The 23,289-nt window shown below is 34.9% G+C and overlaps 4 protein-coding genes across 8 annotated transcripts in view; 2 read left to right on the plus strand and 2 right to left on the minus strand.

The window, feature by feature from the left end:
* Positions 1-867: 867 nt before the first annotated feature.
* LOC104219825 (protein ENHANCED DISEASE RESISTANCE 2-like) lies at positions 868-2,085 on the minus strand. The gene has a single exon (XM_009770563.2). It carries the CDS (start codon positions 1,861-1,863, stop codon positions 982-984), a length of 882 nt encoding a protein of 293 aa, XP_009768865.1. The 5' UTR covers positions 1,864-2,085; the 3' UTR covers positions 868-981.
* Positions 2,086-5,027: 2,942 nt separating this feature from the next.
* LOC138882764 (uncharacterized) lies at positions 5,028-6,284 on the plus strand. The gene is made up of 3 exons (XM_070163395.1): positions 5,028-5,513; positions 5,600-5,737; positions 5,847-6,284. The coding sequence occupies exons 1-3, from the start codon at positions 5,028-5,030 to the stop codon at positions 6,282-6,284; spliced, it is 1,062 nt and encodes a 353-aa protein (XP_070019496.1).
* Positions 6,285-6,961: 677 nt separating this feature from the next.
* Positions 6,962-12,974, plus strand: LOC138882765 (uncharacterized). Its single transcript, XM_070163396.1, has 2 exons — positions 6,962-7,482; positions 12,821-12,974. The coding sequence occupies exons 1-2, from the start codon at positions 6,962-6,964 to the stop codon at positions 12,972-12,974; spliced, it is 675 nt and encodes a 224-aa protein (XP_070019497.1).
* A 6,723-nt stretch (positions 12,975-19,697) lies between these two features.
* Positions 19,698-23,289, minus strand: part of LOC104219828 (dynamin-related protein 3A-like) — a 43,892-nt gene continuing 40,300 nt past the window's right edge. For 2 of the 5 annotated variants that reach the window (XM_009770565.2, XM_009770570.2), the window contains 5 exons: positions 21,835-21,974; positions 21,587-21,730; positions 21,386-21,438; positions 20,615-20,714; positions 19,698-20,210 (listed from right to left, as the gene is read on the minus strand). In XM_009770565.2, coding sequence (XP_009768867.1) covers positions 20,097-20,210; positions 20,615-20,714; positions 21,386-21,438; positions 21,587-21,730; positions 21,835-21,974 — 551 coding nt within the window. In that variant the 3' untranslated portion in view covers positions 19,698-20,096. Of the gene's footprint in view, positions 20,211-20,614; positions 20,715-21,385; positions 21,439-21,586; positions 21,731-21,834; positions 21,975-23,289 lie in introns of those variants that run through there. The other 3 variants (XM_070165043.1, XR_011404282.1, XR_011404286.1) reach the window with 3 other exon arrangements.

The raw sequence follows: 23,289 nt of genomic DNA on the forward strand, positions 1-23,289 counted from the left end.
TGGATGCACATTTTTTCCAATGGTTTCATTTTTTCTCCTTTACCAAACCTTTCTATTACACAAATGGTGTTCTACATCTTCGCACTTCCTCATTGTACCAAAAACTGAAAATCAAAATGTAACGAAAGTCCTTAATCTACTTTTGACTAAGACTTTGCGAGACATATTTATAAGTTTCCCAATCATGATACGTTACTCTATGAAGAGCTTAATTGAAAAGAAGGATCACCTAAAATTGTGTCTTTCTTTTTGTTCTTTATAGAGATGATAATTATATTACAATTTGAAATCAACAAATTTTAAATGATTAAAATGAAATAGGGCCTTTTTACTAATTACTTTTTATGTCCAGGGCAGTCTGAGTCCAACACTTATGCTGATGAGTTTTACGTAGCGAGGTTTTTCTCATATCCTGAACCACATTAGAGACGGAGCTAGGATTTAAAATTTATGATTTATGAATTCTAGCATTTTTAAGTTATTGAATTCTAAATTAAAAGTTTATACATATTAAGTAAAAAATTTAAAACAAATGCAGAATTTGTACCAAAGTTACTTTCATATCTATGATAAACTTTCATAAAGAACCGTCAATTCAATATTCATACCCATTCTCCAATATTACTTGGAGAACTTGACTAAATTCGTAATATTAAACAGGTTTTTCTCACTGAGACGAAGATAACAATATATAAGTTGGAGTGACAATAAAAATAATGAAACTCTTCGCCCTTAATTGCAGGTCTTAGTTGAAATCGTGAACGAGAAATTCTAGTAGAAAGAGTATATCGACGAATCTAGATTAATCCAGTCAAGTAAATTTTGAATATCGTATGATTAGACAAAAATATTGTAAAATTTAAGAGATGAAAAAATTCTTTTTATTAAAATTGACAACAAAGATTTTTGTACCAGGGACCACTAAAATTTTCACATCATTAAATTTTTCCAACAATTACAACAGAAAAAATTTAAAAAAAATCATCTCTCTTCGTCATCTTCGCCGTCCTCAGCCTGCACTTTGCTACTACTATTATTAAAATGACCATTTGCTATTACCTTCCTCGACGACGTCGTTTCAATAAAAGTAGCAGAACTCATTTCCATTTGACAAATCCTCACCGCTCCGAACAACTTTTCCGGCAACTCCTCCTCCGTCGTCGCCTCCACACAAAACCCCATATCGATCGTCACCGACGTTACGTACCCTAAAGCCAAATGCAAAATCGCATTCGCAATCGCCGAGCTACTAATATCCACGTCGATTTCTAAGTAATTATCTCCCTTGTGATAATAGCAATTTAAAGCTTTGCCTAATATACACGCCGAATAATTCCCCACCGCGGTTTTCACAATCCACGGTCCTTTAACGATCCGGTTCACTATTTTAAACCGGGCGTTACGGTACGAGTCATCGCCGTGAACGAATCGGTAGAGGAGTGAACCGGGTTCGAGCGCCCGGTTTTCCTTCGTGGCGAAGTAGAAAACCGCGCTGTGATGGTCCTTACCGGGGATTTGAAGATTCACGGCGAGTACGAAGGTTTTTAAGCACGCGCCTTGTGAGTGAGCCTTCTTCAGCGCTTGCATCACGCGGTTGTCGCTACGCGCGAGGACGTGGTCGAGTTTTGAGCTCGACCGCAGCCAATCGACTCCGGCTGGCTGTAACAGCCACTCACCTGAGGGTATTTTTGTCTTTTCGGTGAAGTAATTGGGGCCGCGGAGCTTGAAAAGATCTCCGGGTGGTGACGCCCACCCGTTTGTTCCGTTATTCAAATCGACCCGCTTTAATGAACCGCCGGAGATTGCTTCTTCTATCCATTCTTTACTGAGCTTTTGCTTCTGATTTTGCTTTGTCGAGCACATTTTTTCTAAAAATTTCTTGAATTCTTCGGACTATAAAATGGAAAAAAAATATTCTTTCTATACAAAACTTCCTTTTTCTTCCTTCTATATGATCATCAGAATTTGTATAAGAAATTGGATTATAGAAGTAAAGGTCAATGTTGGGAGAAGAAGTGGAGGAGCTCCGGAGCTATGTAATATATTGAAATGCTGGGCGTGGGGATGTGAGAATGGGATAACACACGTGCCCTTGAGTTTCCTGGAAACTACTAAAGAGCACCCTTTTGGGTTTGACAGCTAATAGTGACAGTGTGAAGTGTGAAGTGTGAACTGCCAAATACTTTTTTTAATTATCAGATTTTCGAAATTTGTTGGTCTGACTAGGAGTGATTTTATTTTGTGCTACGCACAATTTACATTAACTATGTGAGCCTTTTTTTTATCTCACATATTTGTGGACCCATATCTTACACATCTGGATCTACAAAATTCTGGGACCACATATTTGTGAGACAAAAAAAGACCTCACACAACTAGTGTCAGTTGGCCAAAATTTTCGTCGACTAGTAGTTTGTTTGGCCAAACTTCTTTTTGGCCAAAAGTCTTTTCTTTAACTAAAAAATATTTTATAAAAAGTTATTGTGTTTGGTCAAGCTTTTAGAAGAAAAAAAATACTTTTTAGTAGAAGCGGAACCAAATTTTTAGAAGTAGAATAAATAAATTTTTCTCAAAAATAATTTTTTGAAAAGTTTTTTTTTGAAGAAAATGTACTTAGAATCATTTTTTTTAAAATTTAGTCAAACATTAAATTGCATTAGGTAGTTTTGTTTGCCTCATGTATTGTATTCTTTATTGTTATTATTTGGTACTACTTATCCTTTACTATCCTCCCCAGACCCCACATGTTGGGAATATACTGGGTATGTTATTGTTGTTAGTCAAATACCAATTACTGCTCAAAAGTATATTTTAAATTAATTAGCCAAATCCAAACTACTTATCACTAAAAATACATTTTTAAAAAATATTTTTTTTAGGTTAAATAGTACTCCATTCTTTTAAATTCTTTTAGAGAACTTTCTCTCTCAATAACCGTTTCTCTTGGCGCTCTATTAGGTGAATCTACTAACGTGCGCTGCTTACCGGAATGGGAGGGCGAGGAGGACCACGGAAGCGGGTGAATAAGGTACTGATTACAGATCCCAAACTGCTTGAGGAACTGAAGATGGAAACAGAGGAAGTGGAAAATCACCAGGTGGAGGAAATCTCCATGGATCTACTGCAAAGCAAACAACAATGGATAAGGAAAATCAATTGAGCAAACAGGAACTGGAGGTCACGCCTATAGCTGGGAAGGGGAAATCAATTGAGGATATGGATGAATCAAGCACATGCAGGAAGACTAACAATGGTGACGGTACTAACTGCCATGCAGGAGGTACCTCTGGGTTAAAAATGATGTGCAAACTCAGAGTAGTGGTTCTGGCAATAATGAATCTAACAACAAGGAGAAGGAAGATACTCAAAAGGGAGTAAGAAATGGAAGTTTGCCAATGAAGACTGGAAATACGCAAACCTCGGCAAGTGTAGTTACAGGAAGTAAGATGGCTTCAAAAGGCATGAATCTGAGATATATTCCACCAAGCATCTAGGAAAGGAAGACAATTGTAAAATTGGAGCAGGAGGATATAGAAGAGGAGAGTGAAAAATGAAAAATGGCTATAATCCTGTATGTTATTGGAGACTCACCATCGATAGGAGCAGTGGAGAGATTTTTAGTAACATAGTGAAAATTTGTAGAGAAGCCTCAAGTTTATTACTATAATGATGATTATTTTGTCATCTGATTCAAAAGCATATAAGACAGAGAGAAGGTGCTGCTATCAAGCCCAAATACAATCAACAATAGACTTGTGATAATGAAGGAATGGTCGACAGACTTTAATTTTCAAAATGAAGTGCTTAAAACCATACCAATTTGGGTGAAGTTTCCTAAACTTCCTCTAAGCTGCTGGGGTATGAAGTCACTAAGTAAAATTAGTAGTGGTTTAGGTACCCCTATATATGCAGATGAGTGCACCACCAATATTGCACGCATATCATTTGCAGGGGTCTTTATTGAAATGGATATTACTAAACCACTTCCTAAGAGTATTGTTGTACAGGCCCCTAAGGAAGGGGTATTTGAACAGGAAGTGCAATATGATTGGGAGCCTGAGTATTGTGCATCATGTCTACAAATAGGTCACAATTGCAAGAGTACAAATGTGCAGAAACAGCCAGTACAAGGTCAAAGAGGAAAACAGGTAAAGCCTATGCAAATCTGGAAGAAAACTGATCAAGTGAAGATAAGTGACAAAAAGAATGAACAAGTACAGAAAACAAATGGGCAAGCAAATGGTGGAAAAGATGATGAGAACAAGGGGTAGGCTAATGAAACAGTACCACAAGCAGAAGGATGGACAATGGTGAAAACAAAATCAGCTAACAAAATGGCCAAAAATGGGGGTAACACAGATAGAGAGGTAGATACAACTAATGGCTTTCGCTCATTAGCAAGGTGCGCTGATGAAGGCCAAGTCATAGTAATACAACAAGACAAACAGTATGAAAGGCGACAGAGTAGCCAAGGGGATGCAGGTAGTCAAGACCATTTCCCTCCATTACTAAGATGAAAGTTATCACTTGGAATGTGAGGGGGTGAACAAGGTGTATAAGCAAAAGGAGTTAAGGGAGTTTATCAAGGTGAATAAAGTTAATGTCATAGCTATTATTGAACATAGAGTAAAGGAATGTAAAGAGGGGCAAGTGATAAACAAAATAGTACATACATGGGAAAGGATCTCAAACACTTCTTTGAATAATAAGGGGAGAATATTGCTATTATGGGATCCAAAAGTTGCTATAGTGAAGGAAATCAATGTACATAGTCAATACATACAAGATGAAATCAAATGTGCTGCAAATGCAATAACCTATCACTTTACTACTGTATATGGCCTCAATACAGTGCAGGATAGAAAGGAATTATGGAGGAAACTTCGAGAGATAGAAAGCAGACAACAAGAACCATGACTAGTAATGTGAGACTTCAATGCTATTCTTGATGTAGAGGACATGGTACATGGAACTGTGGTGCAAGACCATGAGTAAGGGATTTTAGAGAATTTGTAGAAAATGTTGGTATGACTGAACTAAAGGCAATATGGAAGTCATTTACATGGACAAACAGTTATGTTTTTAGCAAAATTGACAGGGCACTAGTAAATGGAGAGTGGATGAACAAGATGCCTCTTATTCAAGTTCATGTTCTAGACCCATATTTTTCTGATCACCCGCCCTTATATATTGAATTGGGAAGACAACAGAAGGCAACAACTAGACCATTCAGATTTATGAATTGCTTGGCTGATGATCCTAACTTTAGGAAGATAGTAGCTGATAATTGGCAGATAAATACCAATGCAGTATACATGAAAAAAGTCTGGCTGAAGCATATGAAACAAGCAATGAAGGGCGTAAATGCAAAGGAGTATTCTGGGATTGCTGACAAAATTAAAGGCATCAGGAATGAGCTTCAAATAATACAACAACAGCTGAGAACTCCTAATCAGAATTCCCACTATTTTGAAGTGGAAAAAGAGCTAAGATTACAGCTGGAGAAATGGGATGTAGTAAAGGAAAGCATTTATAAATAGAAGTCTAGAGTCCAATGGCGTAATCTAGGAGACTCTAACTCAGCTTACTTTTTTGTCAGCATAAAGAACAGGAGAGCTCAGAACCAGATCAAAGCACTTACAAATGCAGTAGGGGATATTGTCCAAACAGAGAAAGGAATAAAAGAGAAGATACTAAACTTCTATTAGGGATTATTTGGGGCTGCAAATCCTATATTGTCTGCTGTAAATTTAAATGATATGAGGAGGGGACCTGTGCTTTCAAGGAAGCAACAAATGCAGCTTATCCAGCCATTTAATAGAGAAGAAGTTTGGCAAGCACTTTAGGGGATAGATGATAACAAAGCTCCAGGGATAGATGGATTCAATTCACTATTCTTCAAGAAAACATGGGTCACGATTGGAGAAGAGGTAACTGAAGTTGTTTTGGAGTTCTTTGATACTCAGAAACTTTATCAACCGATAAACTGTACATCTATAACACTGGTGCCTAAGATTAAAACCCCTACATCAGTGAAACAATATAGACCTATTTCTTGTTGCTCTACATTATATAAGATCATCTCCAAAATGATTACCAGTAGACTACAGGGAGTCATGGATAGCATCATTGATAAGAGTCAAGCTGCATTTGTTCTTGGCAGACTTATAACAGATAATATAATCCTCAGTCATGAGCTAGTGAAAGGATATAGGAGGAAAGGGGTGTCACTAAGATGCATGATCAAAATTGACATGCAAAAAGCCTATGACTCTATTGAATGAGTGTTTTTAGAGCAAGTTTTACATGCACTTAACTTTCCAGATATATTTGTGAAATGGATCATGGTGTGTATATCAGCAGTATCATACTCTATTATTATAAATGGTAAACCAAGTGTCCAATTTTCTGCTAAGAGAGGAGTAAGGCAGGGTGACCCTTTGTCACCTTGCCTGTTTGTGATTGCCATGGAATACCTTAGCAGATCATTAAAGACTTTGGCAAAAAATTCAGATTTCAACTATCATCCTAGATGTGATAAACTGGACATAATACACTAGGGTTTGCAGATGATTTGTTGTTGTTTTATAGAGGGGATGTGGTATCTACTCAGCTATTATATAAACAATTCCAGCAATTCTTTATGGCTTCTGGATTAATTGCAAATCAAGGGAAGAATGATGTGTATTTTGGAGGGGGTACCAGAACAGATTCAAGATCAAATTATAAAGGACCTAGGTTTCTCTGTGGGAACTCTACCTTTCAGATACTTGGGAGTGTCATTGAGTTCAAAAAGGCTAATTATTGGACAATGCCAGCCACTTCTGGAAAGGATGGTGGGGAGACTGACTTCATGGACAGCAAAGATGCTATCTTATGCAGGGAGATTGCAGTTGATTAGAAGTGTGCTTATAGCTATTCAGCAATTTTGGTCGCAATTTTCATATTACCAAAGAAAGTGATGCAAAAGATTGAACAAATATGTAGAAGATTCTTATGGAATGGGAATAATGAATGCTCAAAGAAGGCTCTAATAGCATGGGATAAAATTTGCTTACCAAAATCAACAGGGGGTCTCAACGTAGTTGATATATACACATGGAATAAAGTTGATATTCTTAAACATTTCTGGAACTTATGTAAGAAGAAAGATAGGTTGTGGGTTCAATGGGTGCATAGTTACTATATAAAAGGGGCTCAAGTATGGGAAAGCTATGCTCCACAAGCATCATGGTTAATACAGAAAATCTTAAAAGCTAAGCAGTACTTGGAGGAAGCAGGGGTAACTATAGAGGAGTTCCTAAAAGGTGAGAAATATGCTATCAAGACAGTGTATAACAAGATGAGAGACAAACATCCTAAAGTGCAATGGAGGAAATTGATCTGTAATAACCAGGGTTATCCTAAATGGTTGTTCATATTGTATCTTGCACTACAGGATAGACTCTACACTAAGATGAGATTGAAGAAATGGAATATGGGGTATGACACAACATGTGCACTATGTGACAGTGAGGAAGAAGATATTCAGCATCTGCTCTTTAAATGTTCGGCCACTTCTCAAATATGGCAACAAATACTCGACTGACAGGGAATTCAGAGACAAGCTATGGGATGGAAGGAAGAAGTTGAATAGGCTCAAAAAAATGTATCTGGCAATAGTGCCCAAGCAGAAATATATCGCATGGCCCTAGCAGGTAGTGTGTACTATGTGTGGTTAGATAGGAATAGCAAAATTTTCCAACAAAAAATAAGGCCAACAACTGTTATAGTGAGGCAGATTATTCAAGACATACACTGCAAAGGGAGAATGAGGAAGAAGTTGGCGCAAGTGTTGAAGCAGCTAGATTACTACCCTAGCTAGAGGGATTAGAGGATACAGCATAATGTATAGCTTTTATCTTTGTATGCTTAGAAGAAAATGAAGTATACTGAAGTTGGGGTTGATGTCCAATTTCAGAGGTTTTGAAACAATTTTTAAATATTTTTCTGGTAATGAAAATTCATAATTACCAAATATATATATATATATATATATATATATATATATATATATATATATATATATAGGTTATAGTTCAGATTTGTATCAAATTATCAGAGAAGTACTGCTCTCCATGAATTTTTTTATTTTTAAGCTTAAAATTAAAAAAATCTAATTAAGGATAGAAAGATCTTATGTATTGTATCATATTCTCGGTAAAAGAAGGCATGTGAACTGACAAATAGGAAAGAAGGAGAAAATATCCAAATTCGTGAATTTGGATTCTTTTTGTTGTTCTTTTGTTCTTTATGTTTCCTTCATTAAAATTTCTCACCAAAAGAATTATTTACACACTTTCGAATTTTCATTTTTCAATATAGCTAACAAGGAAGAAAGAATCTTAAGTGGCGATTTAGACATATTCTAGTATTTATAAATTCTGAAGCTCAATATTTGTCTAAATATTGCTTTGACTATTAGTTTCTGTAAATGCTTAATTAATTCAAGAACTGGAAAATTGTTATAACTAGTTCAAGGAGCATTTCAAGTGAATCTATGAATTTTAATCACAGATTTTTAGTCTCTTATGAAATTGACTTGTACCAACATTTTTGTTTCTCCACTTTATCGCAATTGATCAGAGTCCACTTGTGAGAATACACTGGATATATTATTGTTATTGTTATTGTTTATCACAACTAAAATTGGCAAAGGAACTATTGAAGGGCAAGTGCATATATAGCTATTCTCAGGGATGCTATTTAGAGATTAACCAATACTTATTTTGTCTTGAAATTTTAAATTAGAAATCCTATCTTCAGGACAATTCAAGATATAAAAATTAAACTGAAAAACTGAAATTCAGGACGTAATGAATAATTCCTAAATAGCAGCTTTTTAGAGTGGCTACTTGGTGTCATTTCTACAACTAACTATTGAGCTCTAGGATAAAACATATTAACATGTGTTCAGTGAGCAGTATTAATCGACATTTGTATTTGTGAGACATTAAGTACGTACTTGATGAAATAATCGAGATATTACTACTATAAAAAGAAACATATTATAGAGGTGTGCGTAAACTGGCTCTGTGTCGCTTAGGCCTTACCCGGCCTCGCTCCATTTAAGCCTGTCCTTCCCTACAAACAACTACGACTTAGATTATTTTAGATACATTTCACTTTTCAATATACATTAAGGATACCATAATGCACTTACCAAAAAGGCCATGGACTTGGAGTAATTTGCCTGCATTAATTAATTTTAAGGGCAAAGATCACTTTTTGTCCGTAGCTGAAATTAGGGGTGTACAAAGAAAACTGACAAATCGCACCAACCCGATAATCCGAGTCAAATCGAGAAAAAAAAAATGATTATAGTTTGGTTTGATTTAGTTTGGTGTTGGGAAAAAAAACCCGACCATAATTGGTTTGGTTTGGTTTTAACTAAAGAAAGTCAAACCGAAACCAAACCAACCTGACATTACATATATAGAAATTTTAAATATATTTAATATATAAATATACTTATTGTGATGTAATTTATAAATATTTCTTAAAAAATTTCATAATTTTATCTTTTAAGGTATTATTTCAAGGTTGGACTTAGAACTATTGAATGTTCCAATAAGTTTTATAGCCATTAACATTAGTAAATTGAATAATGCTAACAAAAGCCCAAACAAAAATCAAATCAATACTAATGCTAACAAAAGACATTTAATTCAATGCTACGAACGAGAATGTATTGAATATCTATTTTTTGTTTTGCAATAATTTAGATAAAAATGCATAACCTATTTTTATTTTTTCTTTAGCGTTTAGTCATGTAACTAATACTTCCTTATTAGTCTACTTATTTTAGCATGACTTGGTACTTTTAGATTATGTTTATTTTTATTATGGCTTTTTAATTATCAATACTTATATTACATAATTTTATTGTCTTTATTGTTGAATATTTTAGGATAATACCATGACACATCTCATATTTTGTAATAATTTTCTTGGAAAATACTTTATATAGTTGTATCTTACTAGGATTAAAGAAATATTTTGAGCACAATTTATATGTTTTGTTCTACGAAGATTTTACCAGAAAAAAATATGAAAAAGTCCGAATAACCCAAAAACCCGAGAAACCCCGAGTTTTATTGGTTTGGTTTGGTCTTTATATTTAATAATCCGACACAATTGGTTTGATTTGGTAATTGTAAAATCCGAACCAACCCGACCTATGTACACCCCTAGCTGAAACTATATACATTTGGTAGCTGCAAAAATATTTAAAACTATTTATATTCGGTAGCCACGAAAATGTATAAAATTTCCAAAACCGTAGATATGATTTTTGTGAATGAAACTGCTAGGTAAAAATATTGATCTCTTGAAAAATTAAAGAAAGCATCTTGTGGAATCCAATTGTAGAGAATATCTTTTTGAAATGAACTGTCGTTATCCTAAAGTGGGAGGAATCTGAATCAATGCTTTTACCAACTTTTATTCATCTATTTTGTTCAATTATTTGGATTTTGGAAGAATACATGTAGATAAGAAAACGATAATTTGTCTATGAAATCTTTGTTTTTTATTTTTGTATATTCATTGGCTTGGTTATGAATGTTTTTTCTTTATTTTAATAATTGCTGTAATTCAAATTATTTGCTCTTTTTAGAAGAACGTCGCTGTTTTTTGGTTGTATTTCGTTGGACTATGATTTGATAAATATGGGCTGGCACTCGTGGGGACGATTATTTTTGTTTCAGGTAGTTTATACTCTTTTTTTTATAAAGACAAAATTTGTTTTTTTGTTTTTGAAAATCAAAATTTAATTTCCGACACCGAAAGGTGACTGTCAACTCATATCAATATTCTTCTTTTAGGTACGAAGGAATTTTTTCATATTTAGTTGGCTTAAATGTTTGATAAATATTTTTCCTCGTGAACTCATTTTCTTCCAATTCAAGGAAAATGACTTCCCTACCAAAAGAGGAAAACATTTTCGAAAGCTCATTTTCAATCTTCACCCCATCCTTAACGTCTTCACCCCTCTATCCCTACCCAACCCACCTCCCCGTTGCCCACCCCAACCCCCAACCCCACGTTCGCTACACCCACCATCCCCACCTCCCGCCTCACCTCATCCCTACCTTAGCTCGCCGCTATCACCCCAGCCCCATAGACCCCGACCTACCACCCTCCTCCGTTCTTATCCATTTCGTCTTCATAATGTTTGTCTAAGTTATATATTTTCAAAAAATATTTTATATTATCTAACCAAACAACATAAAATAAATAAAAAAATCACTAATTTTTCAAAAACAAAAATTCCAGAAAAATATTTTCATACGTACCAGACACACCCTAAGTATTATCTCTGAAGTGTATGTTAGTATTTTCATTCTTTATTTCCAACTAACCACTCTTGGCCCACCATTAAGACCCTGCATTGGCATGATTAAGGGGAGGGGACGCTAATTATGGGCAGCATGGTTGGCAGTTCATGTGGTGGCCGATACCCAAGTCAGCTTGAACAAACCTTGACAACAACAACAACCAACAAGTATTTTATCGAATTTTTGTTATCTTTTACCGATATAGGTATTGAATAGTTTTACCCACCACTTAGATGGATGGAAAGAAATTACCTCTCCCTTGGTTTTAATTGTTTACAACGGCAAACAAGTATTTTCTTTGAATGCACTTTTTCCAGAACATTTAATTTATTTAAAAAGAGTATTAATAATTGAAGAAAATAATAATAATAGAATTTCTTGAAAGGAACATACAGTGCTCGTAATTTAAATATTAGTTGTGACTCCATTTTTATGCTTACTGTGAAATCGCTATTGGATTAGATCTTTCAGAAATATTTTGGCCTTAGAAAAAGGACTCTTCTGACATTTTTTCTCTTAAAATGCACGGGAATATAAACAAAAAACATATGGGGTATTTGCATCTATACCTACTTTTTGGGTCACGTTTTAACTTGTGCTCGCTTTGCAAAAAAAATTGCAAGCGTACTCACTTTTTCGTGTAACTTCAGCATATGGGGCTGAAGTAGCAAAGACAATCACGCAAAACTTCAGCATTCTAGTAGACGGGCCTGAAGTAGCAAGTGTGCTGAAGTTTTGTTTGTAAGTGCTGAACTTAAGCATAATAGCTGAAATTTTGTTCTCTATTTGCTGAAATTTTTAAGCATAGTAGCTGAAGTTTTGTTCTCTATTTGCTGAAGTTTTTGTTCGTAATTGCACTAAATAAGCTGAAGTTTTTTTGTCCTAGATTCATTAGTTTTGTCATTAAGCTTTTTCAAAAATTTCATCAGAAAATGCTAAAGTTATTTAGTTCATTTATAAAAACTTCAGCACTAAATAAGCTGAAGTTTTTTTTGTCTCGGATAAGCTTTTCAAAAACTTCAGTAGAAGATGCTGAAATTATTTAGTTTATTTGTAAAAACTTCAGCACTAAATAAGTTGAAGTTTTTTGTCCTGGATTCATTAATTTTGTCATAAAGCTTTTTCAAAAACTTCAACAGAAGATGCTGAAGTTATTTAGTTCATTTATAAAAATTTCAACACTATATAAGCTGAAATTTTTTAAAAAAAATTCTTACATACTTGATAATACTTACCTTATTCTTTCATAGTATATTACTACTATAAAATAATCAGATTGCCAACAATATCTAAATCATAAATTTTGGAAATAATAAACGTGAAAAGAACATAATTACGTGAAAATATTCACAAATTATTGTCTACTAACTTACGTAATTATTTATAATTTATTTTTAAGAATCTGATAAATATACTTATGACAATCATCCCATGAACTGAAGTTTCATAGCAGCACCAATAGCAGCACCAATAGAAGAAGAAGAAGAAGAAGAAGAAGAAGAAGAAGAAGAAGAAGAAGAAGAAGAAGAAGAAGAAGAAGAAGAAGAAGAAGAAGAAGAAGACGAAGGAGGAGAAGGAGGAGGAGACAGGGGCTAAAGTTGTTTAAAAAATAGGTACAAGTTAAAACTTTTTTAAAAATAGGGTATAAGTTAAATGGGTTTGGTCGCCCCGTGCAATATTTACAAAACATACACCCAAAAACTACAGTGTGCACTTTAATTTTTCATCGTATTACAAATTAAAACTAAAATAGAAGAGAAAAAGCGCTTCAAAAATTTTAGTCGAGTGTCAGCTATAAAATTTTCTTTCAATTGAAGATGGTTTTCTTAATCTAGGCCTGTTAATTAATCACTTAAGTAGGGATTTTTATATTCCTATGCCATATAGTAAATTATATTACCCTAAATGTTTATGTTTAGTAAATTACCCTACATATACAAATTTTGTTTACGAAATATATACATTCCATTAAGGGATTTAGTTACACCTTTTTTCCTTTTTTTCCTCCTCTTCTCTTTCCTTATGTTTCTTCCACCTTAATATACGGTAATCACTATTAAATTCATTAGGTGTATAAGTTACCAAATCAAAATAAACCTATGAAATTTAGTCGTTATTTATTCTTCAGTGTAGCAATTATTCTTTAGTGTACAAATAAGTTTAAAGAGTTCGTTCTGTTGGGTCAGACAAGAAAAGGAACAAAAATATCTTCAGATATTTGAAGAAGATTTTTTCAAAAAAAAAAACAAATATTCTTTTGCAAAAACAGTTTTTTCACAAAAAAAAAAAAAATTAGAAAATGATTCCACAATCTTTTTAAAAATATTTTAAAACAAACACCGCATGAAGAAATGTAAGAGTTAGACCACATAATCATTACCAGATATTCGCAAAATTTTTCTTTCAAAATTAGTGTTGATTTTTAACCTCGTATTGTGTATATCCCATCCCAATTTTCCTTTATCTACGATTTTCACAAATTATTTCTATCCAATTATATACAACTACAAGTCATGGAGGCAATGCATAAGATGAGAAGGGGCAGAGCTACCAGGCCAGACGAAATTCCGGTTGAACTGTGGAGGTGTGTGGGTAGAGCAGGCTTGGAATGGCTTACTGCATTATTTAGTGTTATATTCAAGACTAATAGGATGCCTGAAGAGTGGAGGTGGAGTACAATGGTCCCGTTGTATAAGAACAAAGGTGATGTACAGAGCTGTAACAACTATAGGGGCATCAAATTACTGAGTCATACCATGAAAGTTTGGGAGAGAGTAGTAGAAATGAGAGTGCGAAGGACGGTGTCTATTTCAGACAACCAGTTCAGGTTCATGCCGGGGCGATCTACCACAGAAGCTATCCACCTTATTAGGAGGATGGTGGAACAGTATAGGGATAGAAAGAAGGATCTCCACATGGTGTTTATTGATCTGGAGAAAGCGTACGATAGGGTCCCTAGGGAGGTCTTATGGAGTTGCTTAGAGGATAAAGGGGTTCCGGTTGACTATATTAGGGTGATTAAAGACATGTATGATGGAGCTAAGACTCGGGTTAGGACAGTAGGAGGCGACTCTGAACACTTTCCAGTTATTATGGGGTTGCACCAAGGGTCTGCGCTCAGTCCATTCCTATTTGCCCTGGTGATGGATGCACTGACTCATCATATTCAAGGGGAGGTGCCATGGTGCATGCTATTTGCTGATGACATTATTCTAATTGACGAGACACGAGGCGGCGTCAACGAGAGGCTAGAGATTTGGAGACATGCTCTTGAGTCTAAAGGTTTCAAGTTGAGCAGGACGAAGACGGAATACCTCGAGTGCAAATTTGGAGTTGAGCCGACGGAAGCGGGAGTTGAAGTGAGGCTTGACTCTCAAGTCATTCCCAAGAGGGGTAGTTTCAAGTACCTTGGATCGGTTATTCAGGGGATCGGGGAGATTGACGAGGATGTCACACACCGTATAGGGGTGGGGTGGATGAAGTGGAGGTTAGCGTCGGGAGTCTTGTGTGACAAGAAAGTGCCACCGTTACTAAAAGGTAAGTTTTATAGAGCAGTGGTTAGGCCTGCCATGTTATATGGAACTGAATGTTGGCCGGTAAAGAACTCACACATCCAGAAGATGAAAGTAGCAGAGATGAGGATGTTGAGGTGGATGTGCGGGCATACAAGGATGGATAAGATTAGGAATGAAGATATTCGAGAGAAGGTGGGCGTGGCCCCCATGGAGGACAAGATGCGGGAAGTAAGACTCAGATGGTTCGGGCACATTCAGAGGAGGAGCACTGATGCACCGGTGAGGAGGTGTGAGCGACTGGCTGTAGTGGGCACGCGGAGAGGTAGAGGGCGACCTAAGAAGTATTGGGGAGAGGTGATCAGACAGGACATGGCGCGACTTAGGATTACTGAGGACATGGCCCTTGACAGGGAATTATGGAGGTCGAGCATTAAGGTTGTAGGTTAAGGGAAAGTTGTGAATATTTCTACAGCACAATAGAGTGAAACTAGCTAGTTAGGAGTTAGACTAAGAATGTCATTGGTCGTCTTTTGATGCACGGCTTTACCTGATAGTTTTACTATACCACCCATCTATTTCGTATTTCATATTTCGTATTTCGTATTTTGTATCTCATATCCCTTATATTGCTGTTATTTATTATGCATTTTTATGGTACTAATATAGCGGCTCCTATTACCTTTTTGAGCTGAGGGTCTCCTGGAAACAGTCTCTCTACCCTTCGGGGTAGGGGTAAGGTCTGCGTACATATTACCCTCCCCAGACCCCACTTGTGGGATTATACTGGGTCGTTGTTGTTGTTGTTGTTGTTGTTGTTGTTGTTGTTGTTGTTGTTGTTGTTGTTGTTGTTGTTGTTGTTGTTGTTGTTGTTGTTGTATATACAACTACAATATCATACCACTTAAATATAATTTTTATACAATATGTCTTTTGTATATTTTATATCTGATTTATACATAGTAAAAATAAATTTCATACAACTAATTATATATTATACAACATATGTACAACTTATCTACAATTTTCATACATTATTTCTACTCAGTTATATACAACTACAATATAATACCACTTAAATATAATTTTATATAAATTTTATACATATGTCTTTTGTATATTTTGTATCTAATTTATACATAGTAAAAACAAATTTCATACAACTAATTATATATTATACAATTTATCTACAACTTTCACACATTATTTCTACCCGGTTAAATACAACTAGAATAACATACAACTTAAATACAAACTTTATACAATATGTCTTTTGTATATTTTGTATATGATTTATACATAGGAAAAATAAATTTCATACAATTAATTATATATTATACAACTTATCTACAATTTTCGTACATTATTTCTACTCAGTTATATACAACTACAATATCATACAACTTAAATATAATTTTTATACAATGTTGTTCAACTTTCATACAATAGTTAAATGAATAAAAGAAAAATAAATAATAACAGAATACAATTTTTTTACAATTTTATTACAATTTCTGCAATATAATGTATGTCATGTCTTCTTCTTCTTCTTCTTTCAATCTGAAATCCAGCCAAAACCAAGTCTAATCTTCACCAAAATCCCTCAAAATTGAGATATAAACTCCAAACCATATTCCCAATTAGTTGTAATAACACCCATTCCTAACAAATAATGATTTTTGAAAACCCAAATTCGAATTCAAAGCTTCAAAACTTTTTAATGGCTGTCAATGATGGAATTGCTGCTCTCTTTTCCTTTGCTTTATATTACTGAAATTTGGGATTGAGAGATAGATAGAGACGTAGGGAGAATTCTCAATTGTTTGCAACAACATCCAATCCAAACAAACAATGTCTTTTGAAAATCCAAATTCGAATTCAAAGCTTCAAAGCTTTTTAATGGTTGTCAGTGGTGGAGGGGTTACAGATTTTCGCTGGTTTTAGAAGAGGAAATAGTGGGTGATTGAAGAGGAAATCGTGGGATGTGGTTTGATACGTGGGTGAGGGGGTGGGATGTGGAGAGAGAAACTTGGGGGGAGTGGAAATATACGGTAGAGTTAAATTAGAAGACTAATTAATACCATTAAAACTCCTAAAATGTATATAAATGGTAATTAGGTATATAAAAGGTAATTATATTAAAAGTTAAGCATGAAGGATAATATAGTTTACTATATGACATAGGAACGTAAAAATCCCTAATAAGTATCATGCACATCATCCAACAAGATATTCAATTGGAATTTTTACTTCCTATAACAAAGGTTAACACCTTATTTATTTTAAATAAATACCATTTCAAAAAATTATATTTTATAGATACTTTTTATTGTTTATAGCAAAATATCTAATTTTGGTTACTTCCTATTTAGTTACACTATTTTCTTTCTCTCTCTACTTGATACATGTCATTCTTTTCCCCCATTCCCTGAAAATACGATGCTCAATCTCAAAATTCCTCTCACCCACATCACCTACCATTAGTCACAAACGGTGATTTTGCCTGGTATACCACGAAGACTTCTCTGACTTTTCCCCTCAATTTTGTGCAAAACCTTATCGTCTACTCTATCTAATCTCCCCCCCCCCCCCGCACCAAAACCCCTCTTTGTTCGCTCGGAACCCTTTTTTCCTTTTACTAATCCGAGGACTTTTTTGACTAAAGAACGTCAGTTTGTGTTTGTACAGGAAAAGTAAAAGTGTTTGTATTGGATTTATGAGTTAAAATGGCGATGGTGGTAATGAGGAAAAATCATATGTGTTTTTGGTGGTGTCGGTGAATTGCGTGAATTACTATGTCTATATCGTGCGGCGCCTCTGATTTCTAGTTGTGTGCTAGGGTTTTTTCATTCTTTTCATTTGTTCTAATGAGTTACAGGGATATTCAGTGAAGAGAAAGAGAGAGAAAGGCGAAAGAGTTGAGGGTTTTTGCTCGATGGCGGATTCGGCGGAAATTAGGGTTTGTTCTTGAACAAAGACGACGGAGTTTGGGGCTGATCAATTTGATTTTTTGTTAATATATCTCAATGTTTTTTCAACGTATCACGCTGTATTTTCATGTATTTTATTGTACATTGTCTTTTTTCCATTGTAATTCAATGTAACTCGTTGTATTCCATGTATTTCATTGTATTCACTATCTTTTTTTCATTGTATTTCAATGTATCCCGCTGTATTCTATGTATCTCATTGTATTCACTGTCTCGCTATATGCCATGAATGTATTCATATGTTTTTTAATTAATATAATTTATGTATATCAAATATATTATATAATTTTTCTGAAGATTGCTATGTTTTTGGAGTATTTTTCGGTTTAGAATCTTTTTTTTTATAACTGAAAATACAAAATTTGTGTGTTATAATTGAGTTTGTTGAGTTATATTAGAAATTTATTATGTTAATTGATTCATTTTCCGTTTAAAAACAGTGTAATCCCCTGTTTTACACCGTGAATACAGTCGAATACAATAAGTTGTCCAGCTATAATCCCATGTTTCACGCCATGAATACAGTCGAATACACTCGAATACAGCAACTGATTAGTTGGACTTCCCTGATTCACGCCTATTTTTGCTACTATATTCATGAATACAGTGTCTTAAATATATCTAATACATCTTATAACAACAGAAAACGTATCTACAATTCGTAATATAGCAAATGGTATCTATAGATAGCTAATTACCATTAAAACATAGTACTTTATGAAAATTTCTCTATTCAATTCTAGTAGATTAATTTTTCACTGAATTAATTTGACAAGTAACTTAACTTCAAACTCATTTTTGCGTAGAAGTTTTATCATCTTTCTTTCATCTACACTTTGGAGTAAATATTTGCTTTTGCTTGTGCAAATTTTGCTTTCATTATAGCTTGTTTGTCTAGCAATTTGAGCGTGACCTTTTCTTCTCTTGCAATTATAGCTGTAAGGATATAAGTTAGCGTTTGTTTTGAAGTGTCAAAAGTTGAATTTGCGGACTCAATTTTGAAGTCTTTTCAATAAGTGTATTTCAGTTATTTTTGCATAATAAAATAACTAGGGAGGGGTTAAAAATAATAATAATATAAAAAAGGGTCTCAAAACTCAGATTTTCAAATCTTTAAGACACCCAAAAATTACCGAATTGCTAAAAACTTTTAAAACAAACGCCAATATTTTTGTCAATTTAGAAATCCGGTGAGGCTTTTGTCACAGTTATTTTTGGAATTTTTGTTACGTCAATGTGATGATTTGGTTTTGATATGACAATCATAGTCTGATTATTACATTAGTAATTCTCTCTTCAAACAAAATTAAAATAGTAAATGCATAAGAGAATAAAGTTGGATATATATGGAAAGAATCTTTTCCAGCTATCACAGAACTGCATTTTCATTTGGACAGATAGGATAAGATGTTTCATATTTACATAAAAGTTGATCTAAAATAGAGAGATAAACCTATCCTTTCAAAGAATAATACTTTTTAAAATAAAAATAGATCCCAAAATATTATTTTGACAAATAGAAAAAAAGTAGGTTTAAAGAGCTTTCATCTAGAAAAAGTTAACAAAATTATAGGACATCACAGAATAAAAAGTAGGACAGATAATTTAGGTCTGGAGTGATTAATTAGACCATTAATCTAGCTGCAGTTTATTACAGAATCTATTACTAACATAATATAATGTAATCAGTAAAATTATTTAGGGATATAACCAACGAAACATACTGACGTTTAATTTCTGATAGAAGGATTACATATCATTCAATAACCTAAAAGTCTAAACCCATAAGGTGAACATTAACATCTCTCAAATAGAACTTCAACAAACAGCATCCCAATAAAAATTATGATTAGCCAAGCTTGATGAGAGGAAAAAGATGGAAGAAACAGTAAACTTTGGAAGCTACATATATAAGTATATAACCCACCTACCTAGCAAAGAGCAGAAATCAGAAGAAAACACTGTGATTGTAATCGTTGGAGCAAAACGACAATGTCTCCATAACAGATACTACTCTACAAGTAACTCACAACAGATCTACTATACAAGTTTATCTATCTAATAGATGCTTCAATAGTTCCATCAGGTGACATGTCAGCAAAAATGTGGACTCTCGCTTGGTACTGAAGTCCTCGAATGAACAAGCAGTGGCTACAGATGGAGGCAATGACACATTAACTCTTGGAGTATTATACAAGATTCAGATTACCTAGATGTTAAGATCTTGAATTCGAGTAAAAGTCTGACGAAAGGTAAGAAGATTTTGGCGATGCATTCATACTATCACTTGACCTTTGTGTAGAAATATCAGCAACAAACTCATCGAGTGTCTAAACAAAAAAACAAGCAAATGAAAGTTTCAGATTTACGATTCTATTTGTACTTTAGCAAATACGATTTTATTTGTACTTTAGCAAATATACTTGGAAACAAGACATAAGAGGAAGTTTCAGGCAGAACACATTTAATATAATACTGATATCATGAGTAGAATTCTGAAATCAGAATGGAAATAGGATCTTGGGAACATGGTCTCAGTAGGCCTGCACCAAAATCTGCATTTTCTTGGCACCATACATATACACAAACCACATAAAAAACAATCTTAACACACTGTTTGTACGTCTTTCTCAAGGTAAACAAGTCGCTGTTGCAATTCCTATGGTCCCAAAGATCCCTGATTTCTAGTTAAGACAGCAGCAAGATTAGTCTTGTAACTATCAAAATAACTAACCTCGACAGCTTGTTGCAGAGCATGACACATCTCTACAGTCCTCCTCCTCTTAGTGACAACTTCGTCCTGCTCTTGCAGCAAATCTTCAAAAAGGTTCTCTCTGTGGGTGACTCAAGGAGAGGCAGAGAAATGATCAGAAGTGGTCATAACTCGAAGTAAGCACATAAACAAGGTAATTCTACATGATCCATGGCTTACAGACTTCCCTCCATAATTCACTTAAGAGAAACGCCCCAACCCAAAAAAAAGGAGAGGGACAAGTCATAACTATGAGTTGATCTACAGCCCCACATACAAACAAGACAACGTTTGTGAAGGTTGAGCCAGGTTTGGCAATTCCAGCTCATGAAATTACTGGTTCGGCTCTCCATATTATGTTGCAATTCTACCAAGTACTCTTTCTAAAAGATACAAATATCATGATAGTTGGAATCTAAAAATGCAAAAATCTTAACAAGAAACGCCAAAAAAGAAAGATTGTTCGGACTGATTAATCAAACAAAACAATAAGCCGGAAACCTAAGACAATAACCAGAAGCAGAATCGACTCAGGTGATAGGAACTCCACCCATCGGATTAGAAACAAGCACAAGCTGAGAATGAGTTGTCTGCTTATGAGGAGGTACTCCTAATTCAGGTAAGACAATGTTTTCAGATTCTGCAGCATACAGGTTACAAGTCTAACAAGGATGTCAAATCCATCTTTGTGGGATTTATAAGATCCCAAAATCAAATAACATGAAAGAGAAACACTTGTCCCAATGAGCATACCGGTACAATTTCTCTATGAACGTGCCAAGAAGATGCCTCTTAGCATGATTGACCTGGAGAAAATCAGTAGTGAATGATAACAAAAGGGCAAATGCTTGCAGAGTGCTATACACACAGCGCAACAAAAAACATGCACATATATACTTAATATTGGCTACATAATATATGACCAAAGCATTAAAACAGAGGGGGAAAAGTTACCAGATAATGCATAATAGCTTTTGGAACCAAATCCTGTATATTCCTCCTCACAATATCATAGTAAGATGTTATGAGTATTTTCGTCACTACAATCTCCACTTGGTACTCTGTTTCAGTTTCTCCAGGCCTCAAGATTGATGGTGGCTAAAAAGAGAAAGTAAGATGGCGAATCACAAAGATAAGATATTTCATCACCATGTCTGTCCTTTCTCTCTTTTATGATATGTACTTGATTAGTATGCACTTACATTTTTCAATTGTATAGCAGGGGGTGCCTGGTCAATATCATGCACCACTTCAGCAGCATGTCTCTTAGATGAATTCCCTACTGATGATCCTCGGCTTCCAAATAGGGAGGAAACCCCCCACGTCCTTGTGGTTGACGTACCTAAAATGCATTTTGTAGCAGTTTCACATGTTACTATTACAAAGAAAGTGGTGAAAAAGCGTCCAATTGTCTCTATTTTCATTTTATATGTAAAAGAATCTAGCAAATTGCAACTAATTCAATTAGGTTTTGCAGATGATCTTTTGTTGTTTTGTAGAGGAGACTTGATATCTATTCAACTGCTCTTTAATTGCTTCTCAAACTTCTCCAATTGTTCTGGACTAGTGCTAATGTTGACAAGAGCGCTATTTTCTTTGGGAGCGTTGACAATGTGGTACAAGGTGATATTTTGAATATTTTGGGGTTTACAAAGGGGGAACTACCTATCAGGTACCTTGGGGTGCCTTTAAACTCTAAAAGACTTCCTGTGATGCAATACTATCCCCTCGTGGACAAGATGTCGGGGAGAATAATATCCAGGACCTCCAAGTTTCTTTCTTACTCGGGGAGGTTGCAGCTAATCAAAACTGTCTTATTCTCCATCCAAGTCTACTGGTCTCAAATTTTTGTACTCCCAACTCGTACGAACTTCTTATGGGGTGGTGGTGTGGAGATGAGAAGGAAAGCCCCATTAGCCTGGGATAGAGTATCTTGGCCTAGAACAGCCGGTGGTTTCAATGTATTACACATTGAGACATGGAATAAAGCTGCAGTCTGCAAGCTTTTATGGAATCTATGTACAAAAAAGACAAGTTATGGGTGAGGTGGGTTCACATTTACTATGGGAAGTGGAGCCACAACAAGCTTCTTGGATTCTGACTAAGATTCTTAAAGCTAAAAAATACTTACAGGAAACTGGAATGAGAATGACTGAAATGTCTCAACTGAAGACCTCTACCAAAAAGATGTACCAGAAGATGAGAGGTGAGTTTGTAAAAGTACCCTGGAAAAAGCTCATGTGTAACAACCGTTCTACTCCTAGATGGTTGTTTATTTTGAACCTGGCAATACAGAGAAGACTAAGCACAAAGGATAGATTGACAAAATGGGGAATCATTGTGGACCAAACTTGTATACTCTGCTACAAAGAACAAGAATGTCTTAATCATCTGTTTTTTGAATGTGAATTCCTAAAGGAGCTATGGTACAGATTACTACAATGGCAAGGGATACATAGAGCTGTGATGATATGGCAGGATGAAATAGACTGGGCAAGCAGGGAGATGAGAAGTAACAACCCATCGGCTGATATCTTTAGAATGTCATCGACTGGTTGTGTCTACTATATTTGGCAAGAGAGAAACTTGTGTATCTTCCAGCACAAGCAGAGATCTCTGGACGTCATACTTAGAAGCATGGTACAAGATGTTCTGTA

The sequence above is a fragment of the Nicotiana sylvestris genome, chromosome 12 (assembly GCF_000393655.2).
Source record: "Nicotiana sylvestris chromosome 12, ASM39365v2, whole genome shotgun sequence".
Taxonomy (NCBI): domain Eukaryota; kingdom Viridiplantae; phylum Streptophyta; class Magnoliopsida; order Solanales; family Solanaceae; genus Nicotiana; species Nicotiana sylvestris.

What these genes read in the sequence shown, in the direction of transcription:
- LOC104219825 (XM_009770563.2), bottom strand. Translation starts at nt 1,863, where the DNA reads ATGTGCTCGACAAAGCAAAATCAGAAGCAAAAGCTCAGTAAAGAATGG.
- LOC138882764 (XM_070163395.1), top strand. Translation starts at nt 5,028, where the DNA reads ATGACTGAACTAAAGGCAATATGGAAGTCATTTACATGGACAAACAGT. An exon ending in TACAGCTGGAGAAATGGGAT is followed by an intron (nt 5,514 to 5,599) that starts GTAGTAAAGGAA and finishes CTTTTTTGTCAG; the next exon opens with CATAAAGAACAGGAGAGCTC. An exon ending in GGGGCTGCAAATCCTATATT is followed by an intron (nt 5,738 to 5,846) that starts GTCTGCTGTAAA and finishes CAAGCACTTTAG; the next exon opens with GGGATAGATGATAACAAAGC.
- LOC138882765 (XM_070163396.1), top strand. Translation starts at nt 6,962, where the DNA reads ATGCAAAAGATTGAACAAATATGTAGAAGATTCTTATGGAATGGGAAT. An exon ending in TTGAAGAAATGGAATATGGG is followed by an intron (nt 7,483 to 12,820) that starts GTATGACACAAC and finishes CATGAACTGAAG; the next exon opens with TTTCATAGCAGCACCAATAG.